The sequence below is a fragment of the Gopherus evgoodei genome, chromosome 11 (assembly GCF_007399415.2).
Source record: "Gopherus evgoodei ecotype Sinaloan lineage chromosome 11, rGopEvg1_v1.p, whole genome shotgun sequence".
Taxonomy (NCBI): domain Eukaryota; kingdom Metazoa; phylum Chordata; order Testudines; family Testudinidae; genus Gopherus; species Gopherus evgoodei.
Window position 1 is genome coordinate 54068046 of NC_044332.1, and position 23070 is coordinate 54091115.

Here is a 23070-nt window from a genome sequence, read left to right on the forward strand (position 1 = left end):
GAGGGGAGGGATTTGGGGTTTGTTCTCTTTGCTTAGCCATGTGCAGTTGCACAGAGAGAGCTTTTAAAAGTCTTCCGTCCCACAGAGTAGGAATAGGAAATGATTCTCAACTTGAAGCCTGATGTGAATGAGAATGTCTGGACCAAGGGGACAGGGACTGGCCTTTGCTAGAGAAACCACTGTCAAGTTTTAGCAGATTAGGACAAGTCAGCAAATAAAAACAACCTCAGGTATCAGTAACTGCTACAGGTTGCAAATTCCTACATGCAGCAGTTTCTGGCACTACACCTGTGCAGCTCTGCTCCCTGACTCTTCTTGGGCTCCTGCTCTCTCCTTAGCTCTGCCTCACTCTGGCCCAGACAGTTGCAGATCACACAGAGGATGGGACTCCCTCATTTGATTGCTTGGCCTGTCAGTCCAGCTAACTTGGAGCTTTAGCCTCTCCCCATTGTCCCTGGGGACTGTCAGTCTCAGGGTCCTGATTTCCCATTGGCCCTTCCCCCTTCTATTCGGACTGGGAACTAGCTAACCAACCCACCCCCCACCAAGTTATAATAAAGGGCCAAGAGCAGCCCCGTTACACAAACCAGCCCTGTGAGGGTCACCGATGGGCAGAGAAGGCCACATAAGCTGGTCCCATGATGTAACAGTCAGCAACCAGGATTCTGAATCCTGCAATCTGAGTTCAAATCTCAGTCAGACCTTGTGCTGGTTTGCAGTAAAGCCCTGGAGCTCAAAGTGCTCCTCTTTCCTGTCTCCAGTTGTGCAAGAGTGAGTCTTTTCCCTGCTGCTGGGTGACTCACACCACTGGAGCCAGGTCTTTGGTCAGGATGGCTGCAATGGGTTGGGGCTCCAGAACTTGCCACCCTGGCTACTGCTGTCTGCAGTCCTGCAGTTTGACTTGATGGTTGGGATTCTTGCTGCTTCACCTAATGCCCACAAGTTTGGCCCTTGTGCTTCCCACCACACTTTTCCTCTGACCCACATGGCGCTTGAAGAAAGGAGTGCCAGGGCTGGGATTAATAGTCAGGGCTTGGCAGGAGGGAGGAAGAGTCCTAGGCTGGAGCCCCACACACCTTCCCTCCTCCAGGCACCTAGAGCAGAGGCAGCACAGCTCTGTTCGCTGCATACCTGAGCAGAGTAGGTGAGTTCATGTAAATACAGTCTGGTCCCAAAGCCTCACCCTAACCCTGGCTTGTCACTAGCTGTCAGGGGAGAGCTCATTCACACCTTGCTTACAAATCATAATTTTACATTATAAGGTTGGCCAACATTGCCAAAACCAATGCACCAACATTGTTAGCAAACACAACAGCTGGTGCCTTCCCTCCCCAGCTCTGCCAGGGGACTGGGGAATGGCCGTTCCCTTGGGGGGCGGGGCGCTGCCTCCCCTTCCCAGCTCTGTGAGGGGACTGGGGAGCAGCCATTCCAGCGGGGGCCGGGCGCTGGGTTCCCTCCTGTCATAAACAGATGGTTAAGGGTTAATGTCTCTTTTACCTGTAAAGGGTTAAGAAGCTCAGTGAACCTGGCTGACACCTGACCAGAGGACCAATCTGGGGAGAAGATACTTTCAAATCTCGGTGGAGGAAAGTCTTTGTTGTGCTGTTTGTTTTGTTCTTTGTTCGCTCTTGGGGCTAAGAGGGACCAGACGTGCAACCAGGTTTTCTCCAATCTTTCTGAATCAGTCTTTCATGTTTCAAAGTAGTAGGTATAGCCAGGAAACGTGGATGAATCTTATGTTTGTTTTCTTTACTTGTAAATGTGTCTTTTGCTGGAAGGATTTTTACCTCTGTTTGCTGTAACTTTGAATCTCAGGCTAAGCGAGGCGGGGAGGTCCCTCTAGGCTATATAAATCTGAATACCCTGTAAAACATTTTCCATCCTGATTTTACAGAGATAATTTTTACCTTTTCTTTCTTTAATTAAAAGCTTTCTATTTTAAGAACCTGATTGATTTTTTTCCTTGTTTTAAGACCCAAGGGGATTGGGTCTGAACGCACCAGAGATTGGTGTGGTGTAAAGGACGGGGGGGGGAGGTTAATTCCTCTTTGTTTTAAGATCCAAGGAGTTTGGATCAGTGTAGCCTCTCAGGGTAACCCAGGGAGGGGAAAGTCTCGGGGGAAAAAGAGGGGAGGGAAGGCTAATTTCTCCTTGTGTTCAGATCCAAGGGGTTTGAGTCTTGGATTCCCCAGGGAAGGCTTTGGGGGAACAGGAAGTGTGCCAAACACTATATTTTTAGCTGGTGGCAGCATACCAAATTTAAGCTGGTAATAAAGATTAAAAGTGATCATGCAGGTCCCCACTTTTTGGACGTTAAATTTCAAAGTGGGGAAAAAACCTTGATACCCCGCCAGAATGGACCTTGCCTGGGCGGACTCGCTGTGGGAAGCGCACGGAGGGTCAGAGGATGCTGAATGCTCCAAGGAGAGACCCAGGAGGTAAAGACTTGTGAGCCTCTTGCCCTAAAAACTTCTGCTCCAAGGGAGAGGAGGCTCCTCAAAGTCCTGACTGGTTTTGTGGGGAGCAGTTCCAGAGCATTGCCCATGGTCTCCGTGACAACTGGTGGCAGAGGTGGGATATACTGCACCCCATGAATGGCGCTGCTTGCAGTAAGTGACTGGGGAGCAGTAAAACAAAGGAGGGATAATGAGAACCAGGCGTGCTGAAGGCTCAGAGAGGGACAGTTTCAGGGAGCGGTTAACCTCTGGGAGTGTGTGACCAGCGAGAAGGACTGTTGGAGTAACAGGGTCCCCCTGAGGACTGCAGCCAGCAGTCTCAGGGGCGGAGGAGCTTGCCGCTTGCCCTGGGAGAGAGGATTTTTGCAGTAGCAGGTTCCCCTGGGGATGGCAGCTCGACCCTGGCAAAGAGGTGGTGACCACGAGAAGGGGCTGCCACACCAGGTGTTCTTCCTGGAAACCATGGCGGAGCCAAGAGCACACAGGCCTGTCAGTCCAGAGCCACTTGGGAATGGTGAAGTGATGGCCTATCACCATCTCCTTGAGAAGGACATTGTGATCCTGTGTACAAAGAGGGTTACGCACGGGGAAGTTCACCAAGGCACAGTTAATCATGAGTGGGAAGAGAAGGACACGTCTGAGGAGCAGATTCCTGACCAAGATGGGGCTACAAAAGTAGCTGGGAGCAGTTGGAGCAGCAGCCAGACATCCCCGAGAGTCTGGTCTCCAAACAGATGATGGTTTTCACGATCAGATTCCCCATCAGGGGATCGAAGACATATGGGATGGGAGCAGAGCCTGAGAGTGCAAGAGGATCGTGAGAGCAAGAGCCTGAGGAAAAGCTGCAGGAGAAGCAGCACCAGCATGGACTGGGATGGTGGAGCAGAGAGACATAGGGGGCTGCCCAAGGGTCAGTGGGGAAACATGCATGGGGTGGCAAGACCCTGGGACAGAGAGAACTGTGGTGGTGCAGCCGCAGATGCTGAGGGGCTGTGGGACCTGGGTGAAGGTCCCCAGGGTGAAGCCCCCCGTCCTGCATATGGCCTGGATCCATGTGCAGACCCAGGAGGGGTCTGGCTGGCTGGTCATTGGGGTTCTCCAGGATATTGGCTGGGAGGCCCTGTTGGGGGGTGACTGTGTCTCTTTGGGACAGGATCCAGGCCCTGCTCCTGTAACGGCCAAGGATTTGAATTCAAATCCAGGGAACCAATTGGGTAAGACGGAAATGATCTGTGAAAATGCAAATGACGTGGCTGGCAGGGGGGAGGGGCTGCTGGGCTCAGGATACCTGCCTACCTGTAACCAGCCACCTGGGGCTGAGTGGGAGGGAGAGATGCTCCCCACCCCCCTGCACACCGGAGAGGGGGCTCACGCTGGCTCTGAGGCTGTGACTAAAGCAAGGAGCTCGCTGCCTGCCCCCACTCGAACCGCCACTCCCCAGACCCCTCCCACAGCTGGGGAGGGAAGCCAGCGCCCTGCCCCCGCTCGAGCGGCCACACCCCACGCCTCTCCCAGAGCTGGGGAGGGAGGCCAGTGCCCCGTCCTCACTTGAACGGCCACTCCCCAGTCCCCATCCAAAGCTGGGGTAGGAAGCTAGCACCCCGCCCTTGCTGGAACCGCCACTCCTCAGTCCCCTGTCAGAGCTGGGAAGGGAACCTAGTGCCCTGCCTCCGCAGGAAAGACTGTGTCCCAGTCCCCTCTCAGAGCTGGGGAGGGGAGGTAGCACCCTGCCCCCGCAGGAACGGCCGCTCCCGTCGCCTTGCACAGCTGGGGAGGAAACCCAGTGCCCCAACCCCACAGTAACGGCTGCTCCCCACTCCCGTCGCAGAGCCGGGGAGACAACCAAGCGCCCTGCCCCTGCTAATACTGCCGCTGCCCAGTCCTCTGGCAGAGCTAGGGAGGGATGGCAGCACCTTACTCCCGCAGGAACGGTCGCTTTACATTCCCCTTGCAGACCTGGAGAGGGAAGGCAGGGCCCCCCCCCCGTTGGAACAGCCGCTCCCCAATCTCCTGGCAGAGGTGGGAAGTAAAGCAGCGGCCCGTCCCCGCTGGAATGGTGTCTCCACTGTCCCTTCGCAGAGGTGGCGAGGGAAGGCAGCGCCCCGCCCCCGCAGGAACGGCCGCTCCCCAGTTCCCTGGCAGAGCTGGGAGGGAACCCAGCGCCCCACCCTCGCAGGAACGGCCACTTCACATTCCCCTTGCAGACCTGGAGAGGGAAGGCAGCGCCCCTCCCCCGCAGGTTTGCACACAGGCCATGGCCATGGCCGGGAGCGCAGCGCGGAAGCTGCTCCTGCCCTGCAGCCTGCAGGGCAGCGCAGTGGGGCTGGGGGCAGCAGGGAGCAGGCAGGGCCCAAGGGGCAGGGGGCGGAGACACAAGTGGGGTGGACACGCTCCTGTCAGGAGCTGCCTGATTCACCCCCTGCCCGGGAGCTGCCGGAGGGGCCCGGATCATGGGTCGGCTGCAGAGCTCGGAGCCCAAGCTGGGCCCAGGAGTAAGAGGATGGAGGAGCTGGGGGTGTAGCAGAGGTTGGAGCCGAGAATTGGTTGGAGATGGGGTTGTACCACTTCTGCTTGCTGGCAGGGGGGGCCCTCCGGCTTATTTTTTTTTGCTCCGCCCCCCACATCCCAATATTTCATCTTGACATCTGGTCACCCTAGCCTGATATGAAGGAGGATGTCTGGACCAAGGGGCCAGGGACTGGCCTTTGCTAGAGAAACCACTGTCAAGTTTTAGCCACTTAGGACAAGTCAGCAAATAAGAACAACTTCAGGTATCAGTAACTGCTACAGGTTGCAAATTCCTACATGCAGCAGTTTCTGGTACTACACCTGCGCAGCTCTGCTCCCCGGCTCTTCTTGGTCTCCTGCTCTCTCCTTAGCTCTGCTCCACTCTCGCCCAGGCAGTTCCAGCTCACATGGAGGATGGGACCACCTGGCCTGGTGACTCCCTCATTACACTGCCTGGCCTGTCAGTGCCGCTAACTTGGAGCTTTGGCCTCTCCTCATTGTCCCTGGGGACTGTCAGTCTCAGGGTTCTGATTTCCCATTGATCCTTCCCCCTTCTATTGGTGCTGGGAACTAGCCAACCAACCCCCTCCCACACACACTAAGTTTTAATAAAGGGCCAAGAGCCCCCTTACACAAGCCAGACCCATGAGGGTCACCGATGTGCAGAGAAGACAGCACAAGCTGGTCCCATGGTGTAATGGGCAGCACTCAGGGCTCACATGGCGCTTGAAGAAAGGAGTGCCAGGGCTGGGATTAATAGTCAGGGCTTGGCAGGAGGGAGGAAGAGTCTCAGGCTGGAGCCTCACACACCTTCCCTCCTGCGGGCACCTAGATCAGAGGCAGCCCAGCTCTGTCCGCTGGATACCTCGGCAGAATAGGTGAGTTCATGTAAATACAGTCTGGTCCCAAAGCCTCCTCCCAACCCTGGTCATCAGTAGCTGTCAGGGGAGAGCTCATTCACACCTCGCTTACAAATCATCATTTGAAATTCTAAGTGTAACCCTTCTGCCCCTCTGAGTTGGCAGCAACAAGGGCCGGGTTCAGTATCCAGGGGTTCCGTTTCAATAACCCAATGCCAAACCAGCTCGAGCCCCCACCCAGTGACCTGGGAAAATCTTACACACACCCCTAGGCGCCTCAAAGAGGCAATGCTTCCCCTCTCGCAAGCACAGAGTCTCGGTGTAGCAGAAAAGATTTAATACATGAGATAAACAACAAACACTAAATTGGGAAAAACACCTCAACTAGAGTTCATAGACCAAAGCGTGAGCAAAGACCCACCCCAGGAAATTGGGCTGTGTCCTCTTTCCTGGGCTCTTGAGTCCAGCAACCCCCAAATCACCCACAGTCCCAAAAGTCTCTGTCCTGGGTCAGTGCAGCCCCAAAGTTCGAGAGTCTATCTGCAGAGGTCTCCCCCCCCCAGCCTGGTAGAAAGGGGCACCTTACGTGGTCCGGGGCCAACTGCCCTGCCTCTCCGTGGGTTCTGCTCCTGCCTTCTCCACGAACTGCTCCGCTTTACCAGCCGCTCCACTCTGCTCCTCCAGCCGTCCTCAGAAACTGCTCCGCTCCGCCAGCTGCTCTGCTCCACCAGCTGTCCTGTGAGCTGCTCCAGTTGTCCCTGCAAACTGCTCTGCTCGGCTCTGCTCGCTCTGTGGGCCGCTCCACCCGTCTCACAGCTACTCCGCTCTGCCAGCCGCTCCGCTGCCACCAGCTGTCCCGTGATCCACTCCAGCCGTCCCCACAACTGCTCCACTCCACCAGCAGCTCTGTTCCACAGTATAGCTTTGGGCTCCCCACTAGTTAGCACAGTACTCAGTGCTCTCAGCTCAGTGATTTTAGCTTTTTAGTGATTTTCAGCTCTTAGTGATTCCAGCTCATAGTAGGGGAGCCCCAGTGCTAGTGCACCATTAGCCAAAAGTGAGTTCAGCTCAGTAACCTGTATCTGGATTCATAAGGGAATAAAAAATCAACTCTGACATTCCACAGTGGAGAGACTAGAACTGGTGCTTCTGACTCCACAAAGAGACTGCACCACCAGGCACACATACCTATCCCACCCACACACACTCTCAATTCTCTGGGTTTTGGAACCCATGTCCCTTGTCTAGCAAGTACCATCCAACTGAGGGTGAGCAATTTGTCACCAAGCAGTCCCACAGCTTTGCCGTCTGGGATAGGGTAGGCGTGCCTATGCAAATACACTCTCTGAAATTCTTTCCACCAGATGTCAGTGTAGAGCTTATCCTGACTCTGCTTACATCCTCCCCCCAGCCAAGAATTTGTCATCCCGACAAATCACATTCCCTACTATACCAACTTATAGGTCCCCTCCAAAAGGCATTAGATAGCCCACTTTAGCTTTCACAAACCTGTGTGCTAAATGTATAGGCTCCTCACTAATCACCCCAGGTGCATCATAAGTTAACCATTTCACTGGTCTTATTACCCTGTCTCGCCTATTGAGAATCTCTGTTGCTATGGTAGAGGGGACATCCTCTTGAGTGACGGATGGGGAGGTTTCCTGTGAGTTCCCCTCGGGTACTGGCATAGGCCCCTGCATTTCTAGTTCTAACAGTGGAGGGTCGCAGGTGCTCTGGACATCCTCCATCTGTATGTCACCACTGTCCAATAGTCTGTGTAAATCATTACACGGGGGTCCCACCAGTGGCTCAGGGATGTCAGGAATGGGACTAAATACTTCTGCCATAGGGTTTAGGGCGGAAGAGGATGTGCTCTCTTCTGATTCAGCGGATCGAGACTGAAATCTTGTCTTCATCCCAGGATACACCATGGTTGTGTCTTCCTCCTCAGACTCACTTTCAGATGTGCTGAGTAGGGGTAGGTTAGCTGCAGGGAGCCGGCTGTCCACGTTGGAAGGCAGCTTTGGCACAGCACCTTCGTTCTGCCCAGTTGCCCGGTTGTGGCCAATCTCATAAGGGCTGCCTACCAATTCCCCCACAGGGAGCAAAAGGTTTCTGTGCATGGTCTTGGTCTGCCCTGTACCCTCTTCAGGTTTGATCTTATAAACCGGCAGGTCTCCTAGCTTTTCCATCACTAGGTAAGGTATTGCCTTCCACCTGTCAGCTATCTTGTGTTTGCCAGCAATACCCAAATTTCGCAGCAGGACTCTGTCCCCTGGCTGGAGCTCTTGCAGACGTACCCTAGCATCATATCGATGTTTGTTGCGGCCTGCATTCTTCTGAGCTGCAGATGTAGCTAAGTGATAAGCATCCCGCAGCTTTTCTCGTAGTTGGGATAGATATTGCTGGTGAGTGTCATAGCTATCTCCATCCTCGGATACACCAAAGCACAGGTCTATGGGTAATCTTGGTTCTCGCCCAAACATTAAGAGATATGGGGTGACTCCCGTAGCGTCGTTCTTTGTGGCGTTGTAAGCGTGCACTAGAAATGCGACATGTTGGCTCCAGGTTGCCTTCTGCTCTGGCCACAAAGTCCCTAACATATCTAACAGGGTTCGGTTGAACCTCTCTGGCTGAGGATCACCCTGTGGGTGATAAGGCGTTGTCCTTGACTTTTTAATTCCTGCTATCCTCAGCACCTCCTTCAGAAGGTGACTCTCAAAGTCTCGTCCCTGATCCGAATGTATCCGGGCTGGGAATCCATAAACTGAGAAATATTTTTCCCACAGTACTCGAGCGATGGTAGTGGCCTTCTGATCACGTGTGGGGTATGCCTGCGCATATCGCGTATAATGGTCGGTCACTACTAGAATGTTCCCAATATTCCTCTTGTCTACTTCTAAGGACAAGAAATCAATGCAAACCAGCTCCAGAGGTTTGTTGCTGGTGATGTTCTTCAGATATGCGGCCCTTGTGGGCAGAGTTTTCCTTTGAACACATCGAGCGCAGGTGTCACATTTTCTGCGAACATCTTCGGCCATCCGAGGCCAATAGAACCTACTACGGATAAGTTCCAGGGTCCTCTCCATCCCTAAATGTCCAAAATCATCATGCAGGGCCCTCATGGCCAGGGCTCTGTACTCTTTTGGCAGCACTAGTTGATTCCGTTGCTTTTGTAGAGGGTCTGTGGTCACGCGGTGTAGCACTCCCTGAATCAGTTTCAGTTTGGTCCATTCTCTCAATAGTAGTTTACCCTCTGGGGTAGGTGGGACAACCTCATCTGGGCCTCGCCCCTCTCTTTTGGCAAGTAGTGTATCACAAATGTCAATATCTTGCAGCTGGGCTTCCTGCCAGTCAGCCACATTGAGCATGGGCAAGGGAGATTGGTCCAAAGCAATATAGTTCACTGAAGCAGAAGGCACGCATTCAGGGGGCAGGCCCAAAGCTTCAGCAACACATCCATGAAGGCTCTCAGGGGCCTCCGGCTCTCGGCGACTCACACTGCAGATAGCTCACACGCCATCCGTGGGTATCACAGCAACGTCAGGTGCCTGCAGACGTCTGGACAAGGCATCTGCATCTACATTGCTCCTCCCTGATCGGTATTGAATGCTGAACTCATAGCTAGCCAAGGCAGACACCCATCTCTGGCCTGTAGCATCCAATTTAGCACTTGTTAACACATAGGTCAGTGGGTTGTTGTCTGTCCACACCTGGAACTGAGCACTGTACAAGTAGTCTCGAAATTTCTCAGTGATGGCCCATTTCAAGGCCAAGAACTCCAGCTTGTGGATGGGGTAGCGAGTTTCACTGTCAGACAGTCCTCGGCTGGCATAGGCTACCGGTTTGCATTTGCCTTCCACTTCCTGATACAGTACTGCTCCCAGACCCTCCAAACTGGCATCAGTATGCAGGATAAACGGTTTTCTTGGGTCAGCAAAGACTAGGATGGGAGCATGAGTTAAGCGAGTAATGATTTCCCGAAAAGCTCTCTCACATCTTTCATCCCACCGCGGCCCAAATGGTTCGAAGGGGCCATAGTGTCTCTGCAAAGGAGGCTTTGGAGGCCTCCGCTTATTCTGGGTCTTAGATTTGTTCTTGTTGGACTGGTATCCCCTGGTAAGATCATTCAGAGGTTTTACAATCGTAGCATAGTTCTTCACAAATCTGCGGTAGTAGCCACTAAATCCAAGAAACGTCTTGAGTTCTCTGTAGTTAATGGGACGTGGCCAGGTAGTGAGTGCTTCTATTTTATCGGGGTCAGTACTCACACCCTCTTGGGACACGATGTGACCTACATACTTCACTGAGGTTTGGCAGAACTGGCATTTATCAATTGAAAGCTTCAAACCGTATGCCTCCAACCTATTGAGCACTTTAAGAAGTCTTTCTTCATGTTCCTCCAGGGTTCTTCCAAACACAATCAGGTCATCCAAGTAAACTAACACCTGCAGTAAATTCATGTCTCCCACGACTTTTTCCATAAGTCGTTGAAATGTGGCAGGGGCCCTAGAAATCCCTTGTGGCATGCGTTCCAACTGGTAGAACCCTAACGGGCAGATGAAGGCTGTCTTCTCCTTATCCTCTTCTCCCAGAGGGATCTGGTAGTATCCACTCCGAAGATCCAACACAGAGAACCACTGACTACCCAGCAAACAGTCCAAGGCATCTTGTACTCGAGGCATGGTGTATTGATCAACTGTAGTGCGCCTGTTTAGGGTGTGGTAGTCAATACACATCCGGATTTTTCCACTCTTCTTACGAATGACCACAATGGGTGAGGCATAGGGGCTTCGTGACTCTGTGATGATACCATTCGCGATCAGCTCTTGAAGATAATGGCGCACGTCTTCCATCTCAGAGAGGGCAATCCTCCTAGACCTCTCCCTGAAGGGTCGGGGATCTTGTAGCCTGATATGGTGTTCCACTCCCTTTGCACATCCCACGTCCCACTCATGTAGTGAGAACACCTTGGATCTCTCGCAAAGCTTCTTCCTCAGGCGATCCTTCCACTCCTCAGACAGCGGTGAGTCCCCGAAGTCAAACTTCGCAGGATCTATCATTGGAACTTCAGCTTCACACTGGGGTCTCACAACGCTTTCAGGCTCAAAAATGTCTGCAATCTTCTGCCCTGGTTTTACAAACACATCACGGCATGTTTCATTAGCAACCATTATCGTCACCTCCTCCTGGGCTTCAGCAGGTAGGGTTATGATTCCACTGAGAACCAGCACTCCTTCTGGGAGCCCTCCCTTGGTTGGCTGCTCCACCACAGCTAATGTTCCCTTACTGCCTTTTAGGCAGGTACTCCTGACAATCACCTCCTTTTCTGACATGGCAGGCACCACTAAAGGGACCGGGCCCGCATACCTCAGTGCTCTTACTGGCAAATCAGGCATCACTTTTCTTGTGTCCTCAATTTTTCTGTATGCCGTGGCACAGTGTGTATGTATCACCAAGGTGTTCAGATATTGGTCTCCTGCTTGCTGTCTGCAGTAATCGGCCAGTATCCTAAAGAGGCTGGAGTTGGTCCCTATTAGCACAGACACATCAGAGGCTCCTTTGGAGTCAGGGCATATTAAAGCAGCAGTGTCCACCTCCTGTCTTACCCCAGCAATCTCTTCTGGGAATTCCAGGTGTACTATGACATAGCCCTGATAAGGGTATTCATCCATGCTGAGGCCACATAGGCCAAGCCCTGTCAGGGGCTGTATAGGCAGATGCCCACTGGTAGAAAGACTGGAATATGATAGTCACCTGGGATCCAGTGTCAAGCACTGCTCTACATTCTGTCCCTTCAACCTTTACAGTGACCTCCGCTCGGGGTCCTATCAATCCTGGGGGGATTCGGGCCGCATGGTTCCTTCCAGGGGAGCCTCCGCATCCTGCAGGCCTAGGCGGCTCCCTTCCCAGGCCCTGGGGCCGTTTCCCGGCTTTCCCCAGGTGGTCCTCAGCTTTTGATATACCAGCATGGGATTCTCTGCATTCTGACACCTTGCAGCAATGTGCCCACTCTGGCCACACCGGTAGCAGAAGAAGGATTGTCCTTTCCCTTGCTGTCGAGGGGGTGCAGATGTTCTAAATGTAGTCATCTGGACCATGGTAGCAGAGGGTTCCTTGCACCTTGAAGTCTTTGCTGAATCGAGGGTACTCTCTAGTTCAGTCACTTTCTGTGTCAAGGCCTGCACTCGCTGAGTAAGTTCCTCTTGAGGATTCACCATTAGTGCCTTGGGTGTCCATGTGGATGTTGTGCCAGTTGCTTGGTGTTGCTGCACCTCCCAAACCTCGCCAGCTGCCTGCCTCTCTTCTTCTTCTCGGACCTCTTTTATCAGGCGAGAGTAACTTGGTGGATTATCTTGCCGTTCCCTTAATCGAAGGTGGAGAAGGATTGGGTTCTGATATTGAATTCCTCTCACAATCTGAGCCAATCTAGTCCGGTCCATTTGCTCAACGGCTACTGCTCCCCTCATGATGGCTCTCTGTAATAATTTCTCCAATCTTTGGACATAGGCAGAAACCTTCTCTCCCTTTTGTTGCCTGGCATTGAGGAATTTGCAATAAACATCCTTTGAACCCTCCGTTCTCCCAAAGGCATGGTCCAGGGCCTCTAGGCAGTCCCTCACCTTGACCCCAGGGTTACCGAGCTTCAGGGTGCGAATCACATCTAGAGCTGGCCCCCTGAGACACTCTACTAGTTGCCTTCTCTTTTCAGCCTCAGGCACCGCCCACTCCTGCAGCATCTCTGTGGTGTGCTCCAGCCAGGGTTCAAATGCTTCCTCCCCAGGTATTGGGGTGGGACCCCCAGAAAACAACCTCAGTTTACGATAGGGGCTTGACTCGGGGTGGGGTGGCATAACCTTCCCTAATGCTTGCCCCAAAGCCTTCACCCACTCATCAGGTGAAGGAGCAGTCTCCTGTTGTGGGGCTCTCGGCTTAAGGCCCAACAGACCCGGCATATCAGCCAAAGTTTTTCCCTCTTTCCCCAAAAAGTCTGACATTTTCTTTAAAAACTCTACATCAGCAGTAGGGGCTGGTGAGGGCTGGCTCCCAGTGGTTATTACCTTCCACTCACCATCATCCACTGCTATCGTGCCTGGAACCTGTAGAGGGTCCACAGCCGAGGGCAGCTCACACAATACAGCAAAAGCGCCCTCTTCCCTCACAAAAATGCGCCCACGCATTTTGCACTTACACAGGTACTCAGTGGATGACCTTAAGATAGGTTCTATTGAGCCCTCATCAACTGCCTCCAGCACCCCCGTTACCAGAAGACAGTTCCTGGGGTCAATATTCATCCCCTTGCACCAATCCTCTAACAAGTGTAGAGCCATTATACAAACTCTAATCTTTTCCCAATACAACAGATTAAAAACAACAAGGTAAGTAGGGGTTTTCCCAATTCAATGGATCACTCAAAATGTGCTTGCGAGGGGTACTGACCTAGGATATCCCGGACGAGCCCCCAAAATGTAACCCTTCTGCCCCTCTGAGTTGGCAGCAACAAGGGCCGGGTTCAGTATCCAGGGGTTCCGTTTCAATAACCCAATGCCAAACCAGCTCGAGCCCCCACCCAGTGACCTGGGAAAATCTTACACACACCCCTAGGCGCCTCAAAGAGGCAATGCTTCCCCTCTCGCAAGCACAGAGTCTCGGTGTAGCAGAAAAGATTTAATACATGAGATAAACAACAAACACTAAATTGGGAAAACACCTCAACTAGAGTTCATAGACCAAAGCGTGAGCAAAGACCCACCCCAGGAAATTGGGCTGTGTCCTCTTTCCTGGGCTCTTGAGTCCAGCAACCCCCAAATCACCCACAGTCCCAAAAGTCTCTGTCCTGGGTCAGTGCAGCCCCAAAGTTCGAGAGTCTATCTGCAGAGGTCTCCCCCCCCCCAGCCTGGATAGAAAGGGGCACCTTACATGGTCTGGGGCCAACTGCCCTGCCTCTCCGTGGGTTCTGCTCCCGCCTTCTCCACGAACTGCTCCGCTTTACCAGCCGCTCCACTCTGCTCCTCCAGTTGTCCTCAGAAACTGCTCCGCTCCGCCAGCTGCTCTGCTCCACCAGCTGTCCTGTGAGCTGCTCCAGTTGTACCACCAGCTGTCCCATGATCCGCTCCAGCTGTCCCCACAACTGCTCCACTCCACCAGCAGCTCTGTTCCACAGTATAGCTTTGGGCTCCCCACTAGTTAGCACAGTACTCAGTGCTCTCAGCTCAGTGATCTTAGCTTTTTAGTGATTTTCAGCTCTTAGTGTTTCCAGCTCATAGTAGGGGATCCCCAGTGCTAGTGCACCATTAGCCAAAAGTGATTTCAGCTCAGTAACCTGTATTTAAATTCTTAAGGGAATAAAAAAATCAACTATGACATTCTACAGTGGAGAAGGAAAAGACTAGAACTGGTGCTTCTAGCACCACAAACAGCCTACACCACCAGGCACAAAAAACCTATCCCCAGCCTCTCTCAATTCCCTGGGTTTTGGAACCCATGTCCCTTGTCTAGCAAGTACCACACAACTGAGGGTGAGCAATTTGTCACCAAGCAGTCCCACAGCTTGGCAGTCTGGGATAGGGTAGGCGTGCCTATGCAAATACACTCTCTGAAATTCTTTCCACCAGATGTCAGTGTAGAGCTTATCCTGACTCTGCTTACATAAGGTTGGCCAACACTGCTGAAGCCAATGCACCCACATTGTCAGCAAACACCACAGCTGGGTTAGGAAACCCGGCTTTGTCCAGACTTTCCAAACCTATTTTACTTTCTCAGGTACAAGTAGTTTTCATACGTTGTATCTGCTTTTAAAGTGTGTGTTAACGTTTCCATATCCATTCAAATTTGCAACCAATGACAATATTGGCAGCGCTGCATGTAACTACCTGACCACTGAGGGAGGGGGTGTTGGGGAAATTCGGGGAAGGGGGTGCACAGCCCCCCGATTGGGGAGGAGTATAGGGAATGCCCAGTTTCACTGAATTGTCTCCTACTGCAGCACCTCAGTAGGTTACATCAGAGAGGAGCTGCAGTGTCTAGGCAGTGGGATGCCTGTGCCTTTAAGAGCCCAGCCCTGGGAAGCTCATGCTGAGAGGTGCTGCCTGTGGGAAGGGAAATAAAAAAGCCCTCTGCTCCCCCCACCCATGTTTGCAAACACTGGAGTCTCAGCCCACTGGGATAACTGTTACCCCTCTGCCCCTGCCTGTGCCAGGTTTTAACCCTCTGGCAGCGCCTCCCTCCGGGCTTAACTCCGGTTCCTTCCCCCCTCCCTGACTTTGCCTTCAGTCCCTCTCCTAACTCTGCCTCCAGCTGCTTGACCCCACGACCAGTCAATTTCCACCCCCTGCTCAGGCCCTGGCCACTCATTCCTCTGATTTGCCCTCCTTTGCCCCTTTTTAATCCCTGTAAAAAGTAGGGAGTGCTGGGTCCCATTCTCTGGAGGGAGGGCTGGGCGCCTGGCCCCTGCCTGCCCAGTGCTCAAAGTGCCCTATGATCTTGTGGATGTTTACTGAGTGCTGCAGGGTCACCCAAAGGGGGAGAGAGACGCGGTTAGGAGGTGATGCAGCCAAGAGTGAGATGCAGCCACCTCTGGGTTACATGGTGGGGCTGTTTACAGGACAGTGGGGAAAGCCCCCTTTGTTCCAGGAAATAGGGGAAAGTCTGGTGTTCGGGGCAGAGCGCTCCACCTGCTATTGAACTGTGATGCTCTGACCACCTTTCCCCTGCATGAAGAAGACCCTGTGTGACTCCAAAGCTGGTCCAGTAACAGGTATCACCTCACCTGCCTTGTCTCTCTGGTGTTCTGGCTAGTGTCCAACTTCCCCTTCACTGTTGGTCTTCAAACCTCCTCCAAGGCCTCCCCCCACAGTCCCTTAAGATGCCAAACCTCCCCTGGAGCCCAATCCGGCGGGGGGCACCCCACCTGAAAACCCTACAGCGCCATGGCAGTGGTAGTGTCCACTGCCTCCATCTCCCACCAGCCAGGACGGACCCCACAGCACAACGGGAGTGGTCATGTCTCCTGCTTCCATGTTCTGACATCTGCTGCCAGGCCCGGCCCAGACGTCCCATTTCTGGTGCGAGTATGGAAGCAGATGCTGCCATGAGGCGGTGCTGGGAAGGGTGGTGCTGGTGTCAGGAGAAAGCAGGAGGAGTAGGTGGCTCTGTGCTACTGCGGGGAGGTGCTGCCCTTGCTGTGAAAGGGCCTCGCTATTAGAGGAGATGTCATCTCCCTGCCCTGCCATGCTCTGCACCAGCCCCTGCTTGTCACAGGAGCAGGGCTGGCTCCAGGGACCAGCGTGGCAAGCAGGTGCCTGGAGCAACCAATTCAAAGGGACGGCCCGTCCAGTATCGGGGCAGCACGTCTGGGTCTTTAGCGGAAATTCAGCGGCAGGTCCCCCATTCCCTGTCTTACTCCTTGAGCTGCTGCCAAATGTCTACCAAAGAGGAAGGGAGGGAGGACTCACCGCTGAACTGCCGCAGAAGAAGCAGTGTGGTTGAGCTGCCACCGAAGAGCCACAGCTTTTTTTTTCTTTCTTATTTACTTACTCTACATCCTCTGGCAAAGAGTTCCACAGATTGACTGTGTGGTGCGTGAAGAAATACTTCCTTTTGTTTGTTTTAAACCTGCTGCCTATTAATTTCATTGGGTGATCCCCTAGTTCATGTGTTATGAGAAGGAGTAAATAACTCTTCCTTATTTACTTTCTCCACACCAGTCATGGTTTTATAGACCTCCGTCGTATCCCCCTTTAGTCGTCTCTTTTCCAAGATGAAAAGTCCCAATCTTATTAATCTCTTCTTAGACGGAAGCTGGTCCATATCCCCTCATCATCTTTGTTGTCCTTTTCGGAATCTTTCCCATTCCAATAGATCTTTTTTGAGATTGGGGCGACTGCATCAGCACACAGTATTCAAGATGTGGGCGTACCATGGATTGATATTGAGGCGATATGATAGTTTCTATCTTCTTACGTATCCCTTTCTTAATGATTCCCAACACTCCACTGCACATTGAGTGGATGTTTTCAGAGAACTATCCATAACGACTCCCAGATCTCTTTCTCGAGTGGTAACAGCTAATTTAGACCCCATCGTTTTATAGGGATAGTTGTGATTATATTTTCCAACGTGCATTACTTTGCACTTAACAGCACCAATGTTCATCTGCCATTTGGTTGTCCTGTCACCCAGGTTTGTCAGATCTCTTTGTGGCTCTTCGCAGTCTGCCTGGGACTTAACTATCTTGAGCAATTTTGTATCATCTGCAAATTTTGCCACCTCACTGTTTACCCCTTTCCCCAGATCATTTATGAATAAGTTGAACAGTAGTGCTCACAGTACAGACACCTGGGGATAAGAGAGGGAAGATCCTCTTCTGACACTGGCAGACCAGGTGCCAGCACATGCCAAGGCCCCTAGGCCTTACTGAAAAGTGACAAACGCATGGCTGGAATCTAGTCTTGCTCACCTGTTTGTTACTGTTGTTAAAACAGGCATTAGATTCATAAAAATGTGTTTAGAGTTTATGACTAGCTCATGAGTTGCTGCATGCATTCTTCTCACCTATAATAGCCGTAGCCCATGTTGTAAGGTGATATATAAGCGTTGGCACTAAAGCTGTAAACCCCCTTGCTGCCACCCCGCCACCAGTCAGGAGAGAAGCATTACCAAGTGTGAAATGCTAGTTTACCAGACGACGTGTCATCTCCTTTCCAACAAGAGAAGGCCCTGACTGAGACATCAGACAGGCCACTGTGGATCATCCGTGGACAAAAGACCTGGTTGATTGCTCCCCCTCACACATCCACGAGGAGGCGGAGACCTGCACAAACACTTGTCCCCATCAGCTTGAGCTCTGGGGGAATGGAATAAAAATCTCTGTCAGGAAGAAACCGTTGTCCCCACCCCCGATGCTGCTTGGACTTCAGGGAGACGGCACGCCTCCTAAGCATAAGCAAGGGATCCCGGCTGTTTGGCTAGGGTTAGCCCTAAAGGACATACAGAGTTTGTGTGTTACAGCAGCTTCTACTACACCTGGGTGGCAAGCTAGAGTCAGGGTGCCCAAGGGGGCTGTCTGTGACTCCATATTAAGGCTGTTCTAGTGCCTGAGGAGATCACACTTGATGCTTGGTGGGTGAGATCAAAGTGTGGAATACACAACCGTGAGGAACCCCACTGCCTGCCAGCCCCAGGCGCCGGGGGCTCCTGCTCTCTGGGGCTCTGGCTGCACTAGAAAGGTAAGTTTCTAGCTTGCCTGGTTCAGAAACCCGGAGGGGAAAGATAGAGAACCCACATTACATTTTTTAAACAAAGAATTCTAATGATTTGTAAGTCACTGTTGTGATTTTGGGGATTTTCCAATAGTGAGGGTGGCAATAATGAGAAGTTAAGGGTTATTATTTAGCATTTAGATTACAGTCGGTTTGGGGGGAAAAAAATCAGGCTTGGGGCCCCTGTGTGCCGGGTGCAGCACGACACCTAGTGCCTTGTCTCGATCTTACGAACCAAGATACATAGAACGTCGGTCGGGTAGGGAGAAGTCTGTGTAACTCATGCAGTTGTTGATGTACACGTAATCTCAAATATTACCAAGCCCCCACCCCAAGAAAAACAAAAACAAAAGCCAACCATCTCCCCAAGAGACCCAGAGTCTGGAAAGCATTTGTGCCTCATACTGTTGAAAAGACTCACAGCAGAAAGAAGGAGCCTCTTAAATAATTCTCTAGCAGGACAAAGAAGAACCTCTCACATCTGCAGACTCACAAAACACTTCCAAGAAAGCATAAGTGTTTTGTGTTTATCATAAAGAAACAAAAACACTAAAGACACCAGATTTTTCTGCTATTTCAAAAAAATCTGCTTGAAAGAAAGATCATCACAGTTTAACTTTTTTCTGTTTTTGTAACCAGAAGATTCTCCCCTAAAGGAGATATATTCTTCCTGGAGACACTGCAATACCAGATCCATGCATGGGGTAGACAAAGCAAGCGTCTCTTCTAACTAATCTTCTCCTTTCAAAAACCAAGTTCATATACAGTCCTCACATCAAAGACATATCACAGATTGTACAGAGAAGAACAGACACTATGTTTTGATTTTAGCTCCAGGGAGCCAAAAAGCAATGGTACCTGTCTGCCACGCACACCCCCCCCCTGCGCCCACTCATTTCTACCTCACCAGGACGAGCTCCCAGACACGCAACAAACACCATAACTAGGGAACTCTACGGGAGACTGATTCAGTTCCCCAAAATGACTCCAGTGGAAGAATTCAAAGTAAGAACCCTTAACACACAATTCTGTTCAAAGACAAGCAAGTCTTGCAGATGCCTTCTTCTCGCTGGTTTCCCCTCTAGACTCCTAATTTCCATAAACCCACCCACTGACCTGTGACTATCAATCTCTCACTGTTAACTTTTAAAGCAAACCAGGGAAAAGAAAGCCTATGCAAGCGCTATTCTGCAGCCCCGATGCTCTTTTCTGCTCCTTCCCACGCAACTATCTCAAACATACAGTCAATTGCATCAAAGGAGTTCCTCGCTATTTGGGGCATTTGTGCCCCTTAGTCCCCCTGAGGTGATCCGCTGGTTCCTTTTGGCCTTAAACGCTAGGTAGGAATCTGACTCAAAGGGCCACAACCTTCCTCCTCTTCTGCTCCTATGAACTATCCCTCATCTGGGCAAAACCTTTGAAAACACTGGTGTTTTCTCAAGAGGAAAGGGATGGACAATTTCTCTTCTGTGGGGAGCCGAGGGAAACCATGCAATCACCTTCTGGAAGGTATATCAAGGAGGGCGGCGTAAGAACCCTCATGGACTAGATTAAGAAAGCAGCTCTTTAACTGACCTTCCAACAATGACAAACTGAAATCTGCAAGAGCAGCCTTTCAACTTAGGGACCCCAAAACAAACTGTTGACAATAACTAACCCAAGAGTTACAAATGACTCCAAACCATACACTCTTAGGACAGACCAAACGTTAACACAAACAACAACGCAATTCTTTGCTGCTCTTCAACTGTGATAACCAAAAACTTATGAAAACAAAGAGCCAGCAGAATACACATCACAAAACAGTCCCCTACTAGCTAGGAAGCCATCTCACTAACACAATGAGCTCAAAAAAAAAAAGGCAAAAAAACCCACACAGTCATTTTCACAGCTCTCAGTTGTTTTTATACACTAATAGAAAAGCTTGAGCTACTGACACCAGCTGAGGTAGTATCATTCTGTTTTTTTCACAACAGGGAATAGCCTTGCTAAAACAAAGCTTCAAAAAAATTGAGTACAAACTCATAAATGCTCCTCTCCACAGAAATCTGTAGAAAAAGAAAAAGAAAAAAGGAGAGTTTCTGCCAGGGCAACCGCGTATGCTACCACAAGTCAGGGTGACTACTCTCACAGCCCGCTAAAGTGCTAACTTTTAGAGGAAATGGAATTGAACCGATTGACAGCCTGAGTTGGATCATGGGAACCAGAGACACAGGGAGCAAAACCAGCCCCTTGACCAGGGACTCGCTTCGCTGCCGGCAATGCACTGTAAGTATGCAAATAAGATGCCCCGGCCGTCTCCGGCGCTCAAAGGAGTCTTTTCTCCGGGCTGCCTCTGCTCCTTCCCCAGCTGGGCAGAGATTGGGATGCGGCAGGGGTGGGGAAGCTGCTCTCCTGAGACAGTCCCGTTGATGGCCAGGCGCATGGAGAATGGAGCCCGGACGAGAAGCCAGAGGCACTTGGCCAACAGCTCAAATCCGGAGCAAAAGCATACACTTTGCAAAGGAACAGGAGCCAGGATCTCGGACATGAGATTCTATCTGCCAGCCAGGGTGCGACCCCGCATTGTACCTGATGCTTGGTCTGTCTCTGCTGCAAAGTAGCTCAGGAGGTCATCTAGTCCAACCCAATCCCCAACTAAATCATCCCAGCCAGGGCTTTGTCAAGCCTGACCTTAAAAACCTCTAAAGAAGGAGATTCCAGCACCTCCCTAGGGAACCCATTCCAATGCTTCACCACCCTCCTTGGTGAAAAAGAGTTTCCCTAATATCCAACCTAAACTTCGCCACCGAACTTGGGACCATTGCTCCTTGTTCTGTCATCTGTTACCACTGAGAACAGTCTAGATCCATCCTCTTTGGAACCCCCTTTCAGGTAGCTGAAAGCAGTCATTAAATCCCCCCTCATTTTTCTCTTCTGCAGACTAAACAATCCCAGTTCCCTCAGCCTCTCCTCATAAGTCATGTCTTCCAGCCCCCTAATCAAGGGGTCAGGGCCGGCTCTAGGTTTTTTGCCTCCCCAAGCAAAAAAAAGTCTGCCTCCCCGTCCCAGCCCTAGGGTCCACCCCCCTGCACCTGCCTGCTGCCCCAGGCCTGGGCTTTCCCCCACACACGTACCCCTGCTACCCCAGCGCTGGGCTTCCCTCTTTCCCCTCCACCAGTGCCCTCCCCCCACCCCGCTGCTGCCCCAGCCCTGGCTCCTCCCCAGCAGTGCCCCCCTAACTTCCTGCCACCCCAACCCTAGGCTCTCCACCATCTCCACCTGCACCCTCCTTCCGCCGCAGCCCTGGATCACTGGTAATTCGCTCCCAGGGCAAGTCATTCAGCAGGAATTTTGGATGTGCAAAAACACAGACAGGATTGGTTCCCACATGGTTATAGAAGTGCAGTAAAGTGGAACAATTTTCAGTTTGTGTGATTGGAAGATATCTGGATGCATATTATAAGACTGTCCTCCATAAATGAGGAAAAGTTGAGATGCCTTTATTATTCTTTTGTTCCACTCTTTCTTTCTATCGGGAATTTCCCAATGCAATATCACTGTCTTCCTTTTAAACAAACAAACAAACAAAAAAAGACAATGGCTGTTGAAAATAGCAATTCCAGTCCTAATAACCACTGGGAAGCATTTCTTGCTCAATTTTATCCTACTTTTTCTACAGCAAGTTACAGTGAATCAGTATATTTGATTTGGGAGAAATGAAGTACCAGCTGCCCAAACTGATCTTGAGCACTTCTGATTTTTGAGGTGTTCAAATCTGGAAGGCAGGTGCTGGGTGTGTGTGTGTGTGTGTGTCGAGGGGGGGCTGTGGGCTCTGCGGGGGAGAATGGCAGCATGTATGCGGCAGCGTGTGTGGAGCTGCACGGAGCCAGACAAGCTAGTCTGAGTGGCACAGTAAGGGGGCTGGGGTGTTGGAGAAGCAGTATGGGGTTCCAGGGGGCAGTCAAGGAGCAGGGGGTGTTGGATGGGGCAGAGGTTCCGGGGGGCAGTCAGGGGCAGGGAGAAAGGGGGGTTAGATGGGTCAGAGCTTTGGTGGGGGCAGTCAGGGGACAGGCAGTGGTTGGATAGGCATGGGAGTCCCAGAGGTTTGTTAGGGGACAGGTAGGGGGTGGGGTCCTGGGGTGGAAGTTAGGGGGGTCTCAGGAGGGGACTGTTGGGGACAAGGAGAAGGGAGGCTTACATAGGGGGTGAGGTTCCTCGGGGGCAGTTAGGGGCAGGGGTCCTGGGAGGGGGCAATCAGGGGACAAGGACCAGAGGCGCTTAGATAGGGGGTGGGGTCCTGGTGGGCAATTGGGGCAAGGCTCCCAGGAGGGGGTGATCAGGGGACAGGGAGCAGGGGGATTGGATGGGTTGGGGTTTCTGTGGGGGGGCAGTTGGAGGGAGTGGATGGTGGCAGGGTGGGACGTCCCTCCCCCTGGAGTGTCCTGTTTTTTGAATGTTAAAATATGGTCTTCCTCCATTCACAGTGCAACTCTCCACTCACAGCACGCTGCCGCATGAGGCCCCCCTCCTTCTTTTCCAGTTGGTAGTGGCCAAGGGAATGCTGGGAAATGTAGTTCTTTCCCTGCTCCAAAGCTTGCTCTATAGGCAACGAGCTAACCAAGGAACTACAGCTCCCAGAGTCCCCTATTGGTTCTCAGCTACCATGCTGCCCTTGCAAATGGGCTGCCCCAAGCAGTTGCTTGCTTTGCTGGTGCCTGGAGCTGCCCTGCGGGGGATGACGCTCCAGCGGCAGGGCAGCCTGAACTGCAGTCCAGCCTGTGCAACTCAGGCTGCTGTGAGCGCCATCTTGCTACTGAAGCCAGAATTGCAGGGTCAGTTCCAGCTCAGCCTGAAAGCCTCAGATGACAGGGAACATCTTGGTTCAGGGCTGGATCCTGGCTTTTTGTGCGCCCCCCCAAAAAAAGGGAGGCAGGGCCTGGAGTGCCACCCCTTGGAAAGTGCTGCCCCAAGCACATGCTTGGAGCGCTCGTGCATGATCCCAGC

At 52.0% G+C, this 23070-nt stretch overlaps 1 protein-coding gene and 1 non-coding gene across 2 annotated transcripts; both read right to left on the reverse strand.

The window, feature by feature from the left end:
- Positions 1 to 11655: 11655 nt before the first annotated feature.
- Positions 11656 to 13119, reverse strand: LOC115659895 (paraneoplastic antigen Ma1 homolog). The gene has a single exon (XM_030580646.1). It carries the CDS (start codon positions 13117 to 13119, stop codon positions 11656 to 11658), a length of 1464 nt encoding a protein of 487 aa, XP_030436506.1.
- A 5619-nt stretch (positions 13120 to 18738) lies between these two features.
- LOC115660091 lies at positions 18739 to 18937 on the reverse strand. The gene has a single exon (XR_004002739.1). It is a non-coding gene; the product is annotated as a U2 spliceosomal RNA (small nuclear RNA).
- Positions 18938 to 23070: the final 4133 nt, after the last annotated feature.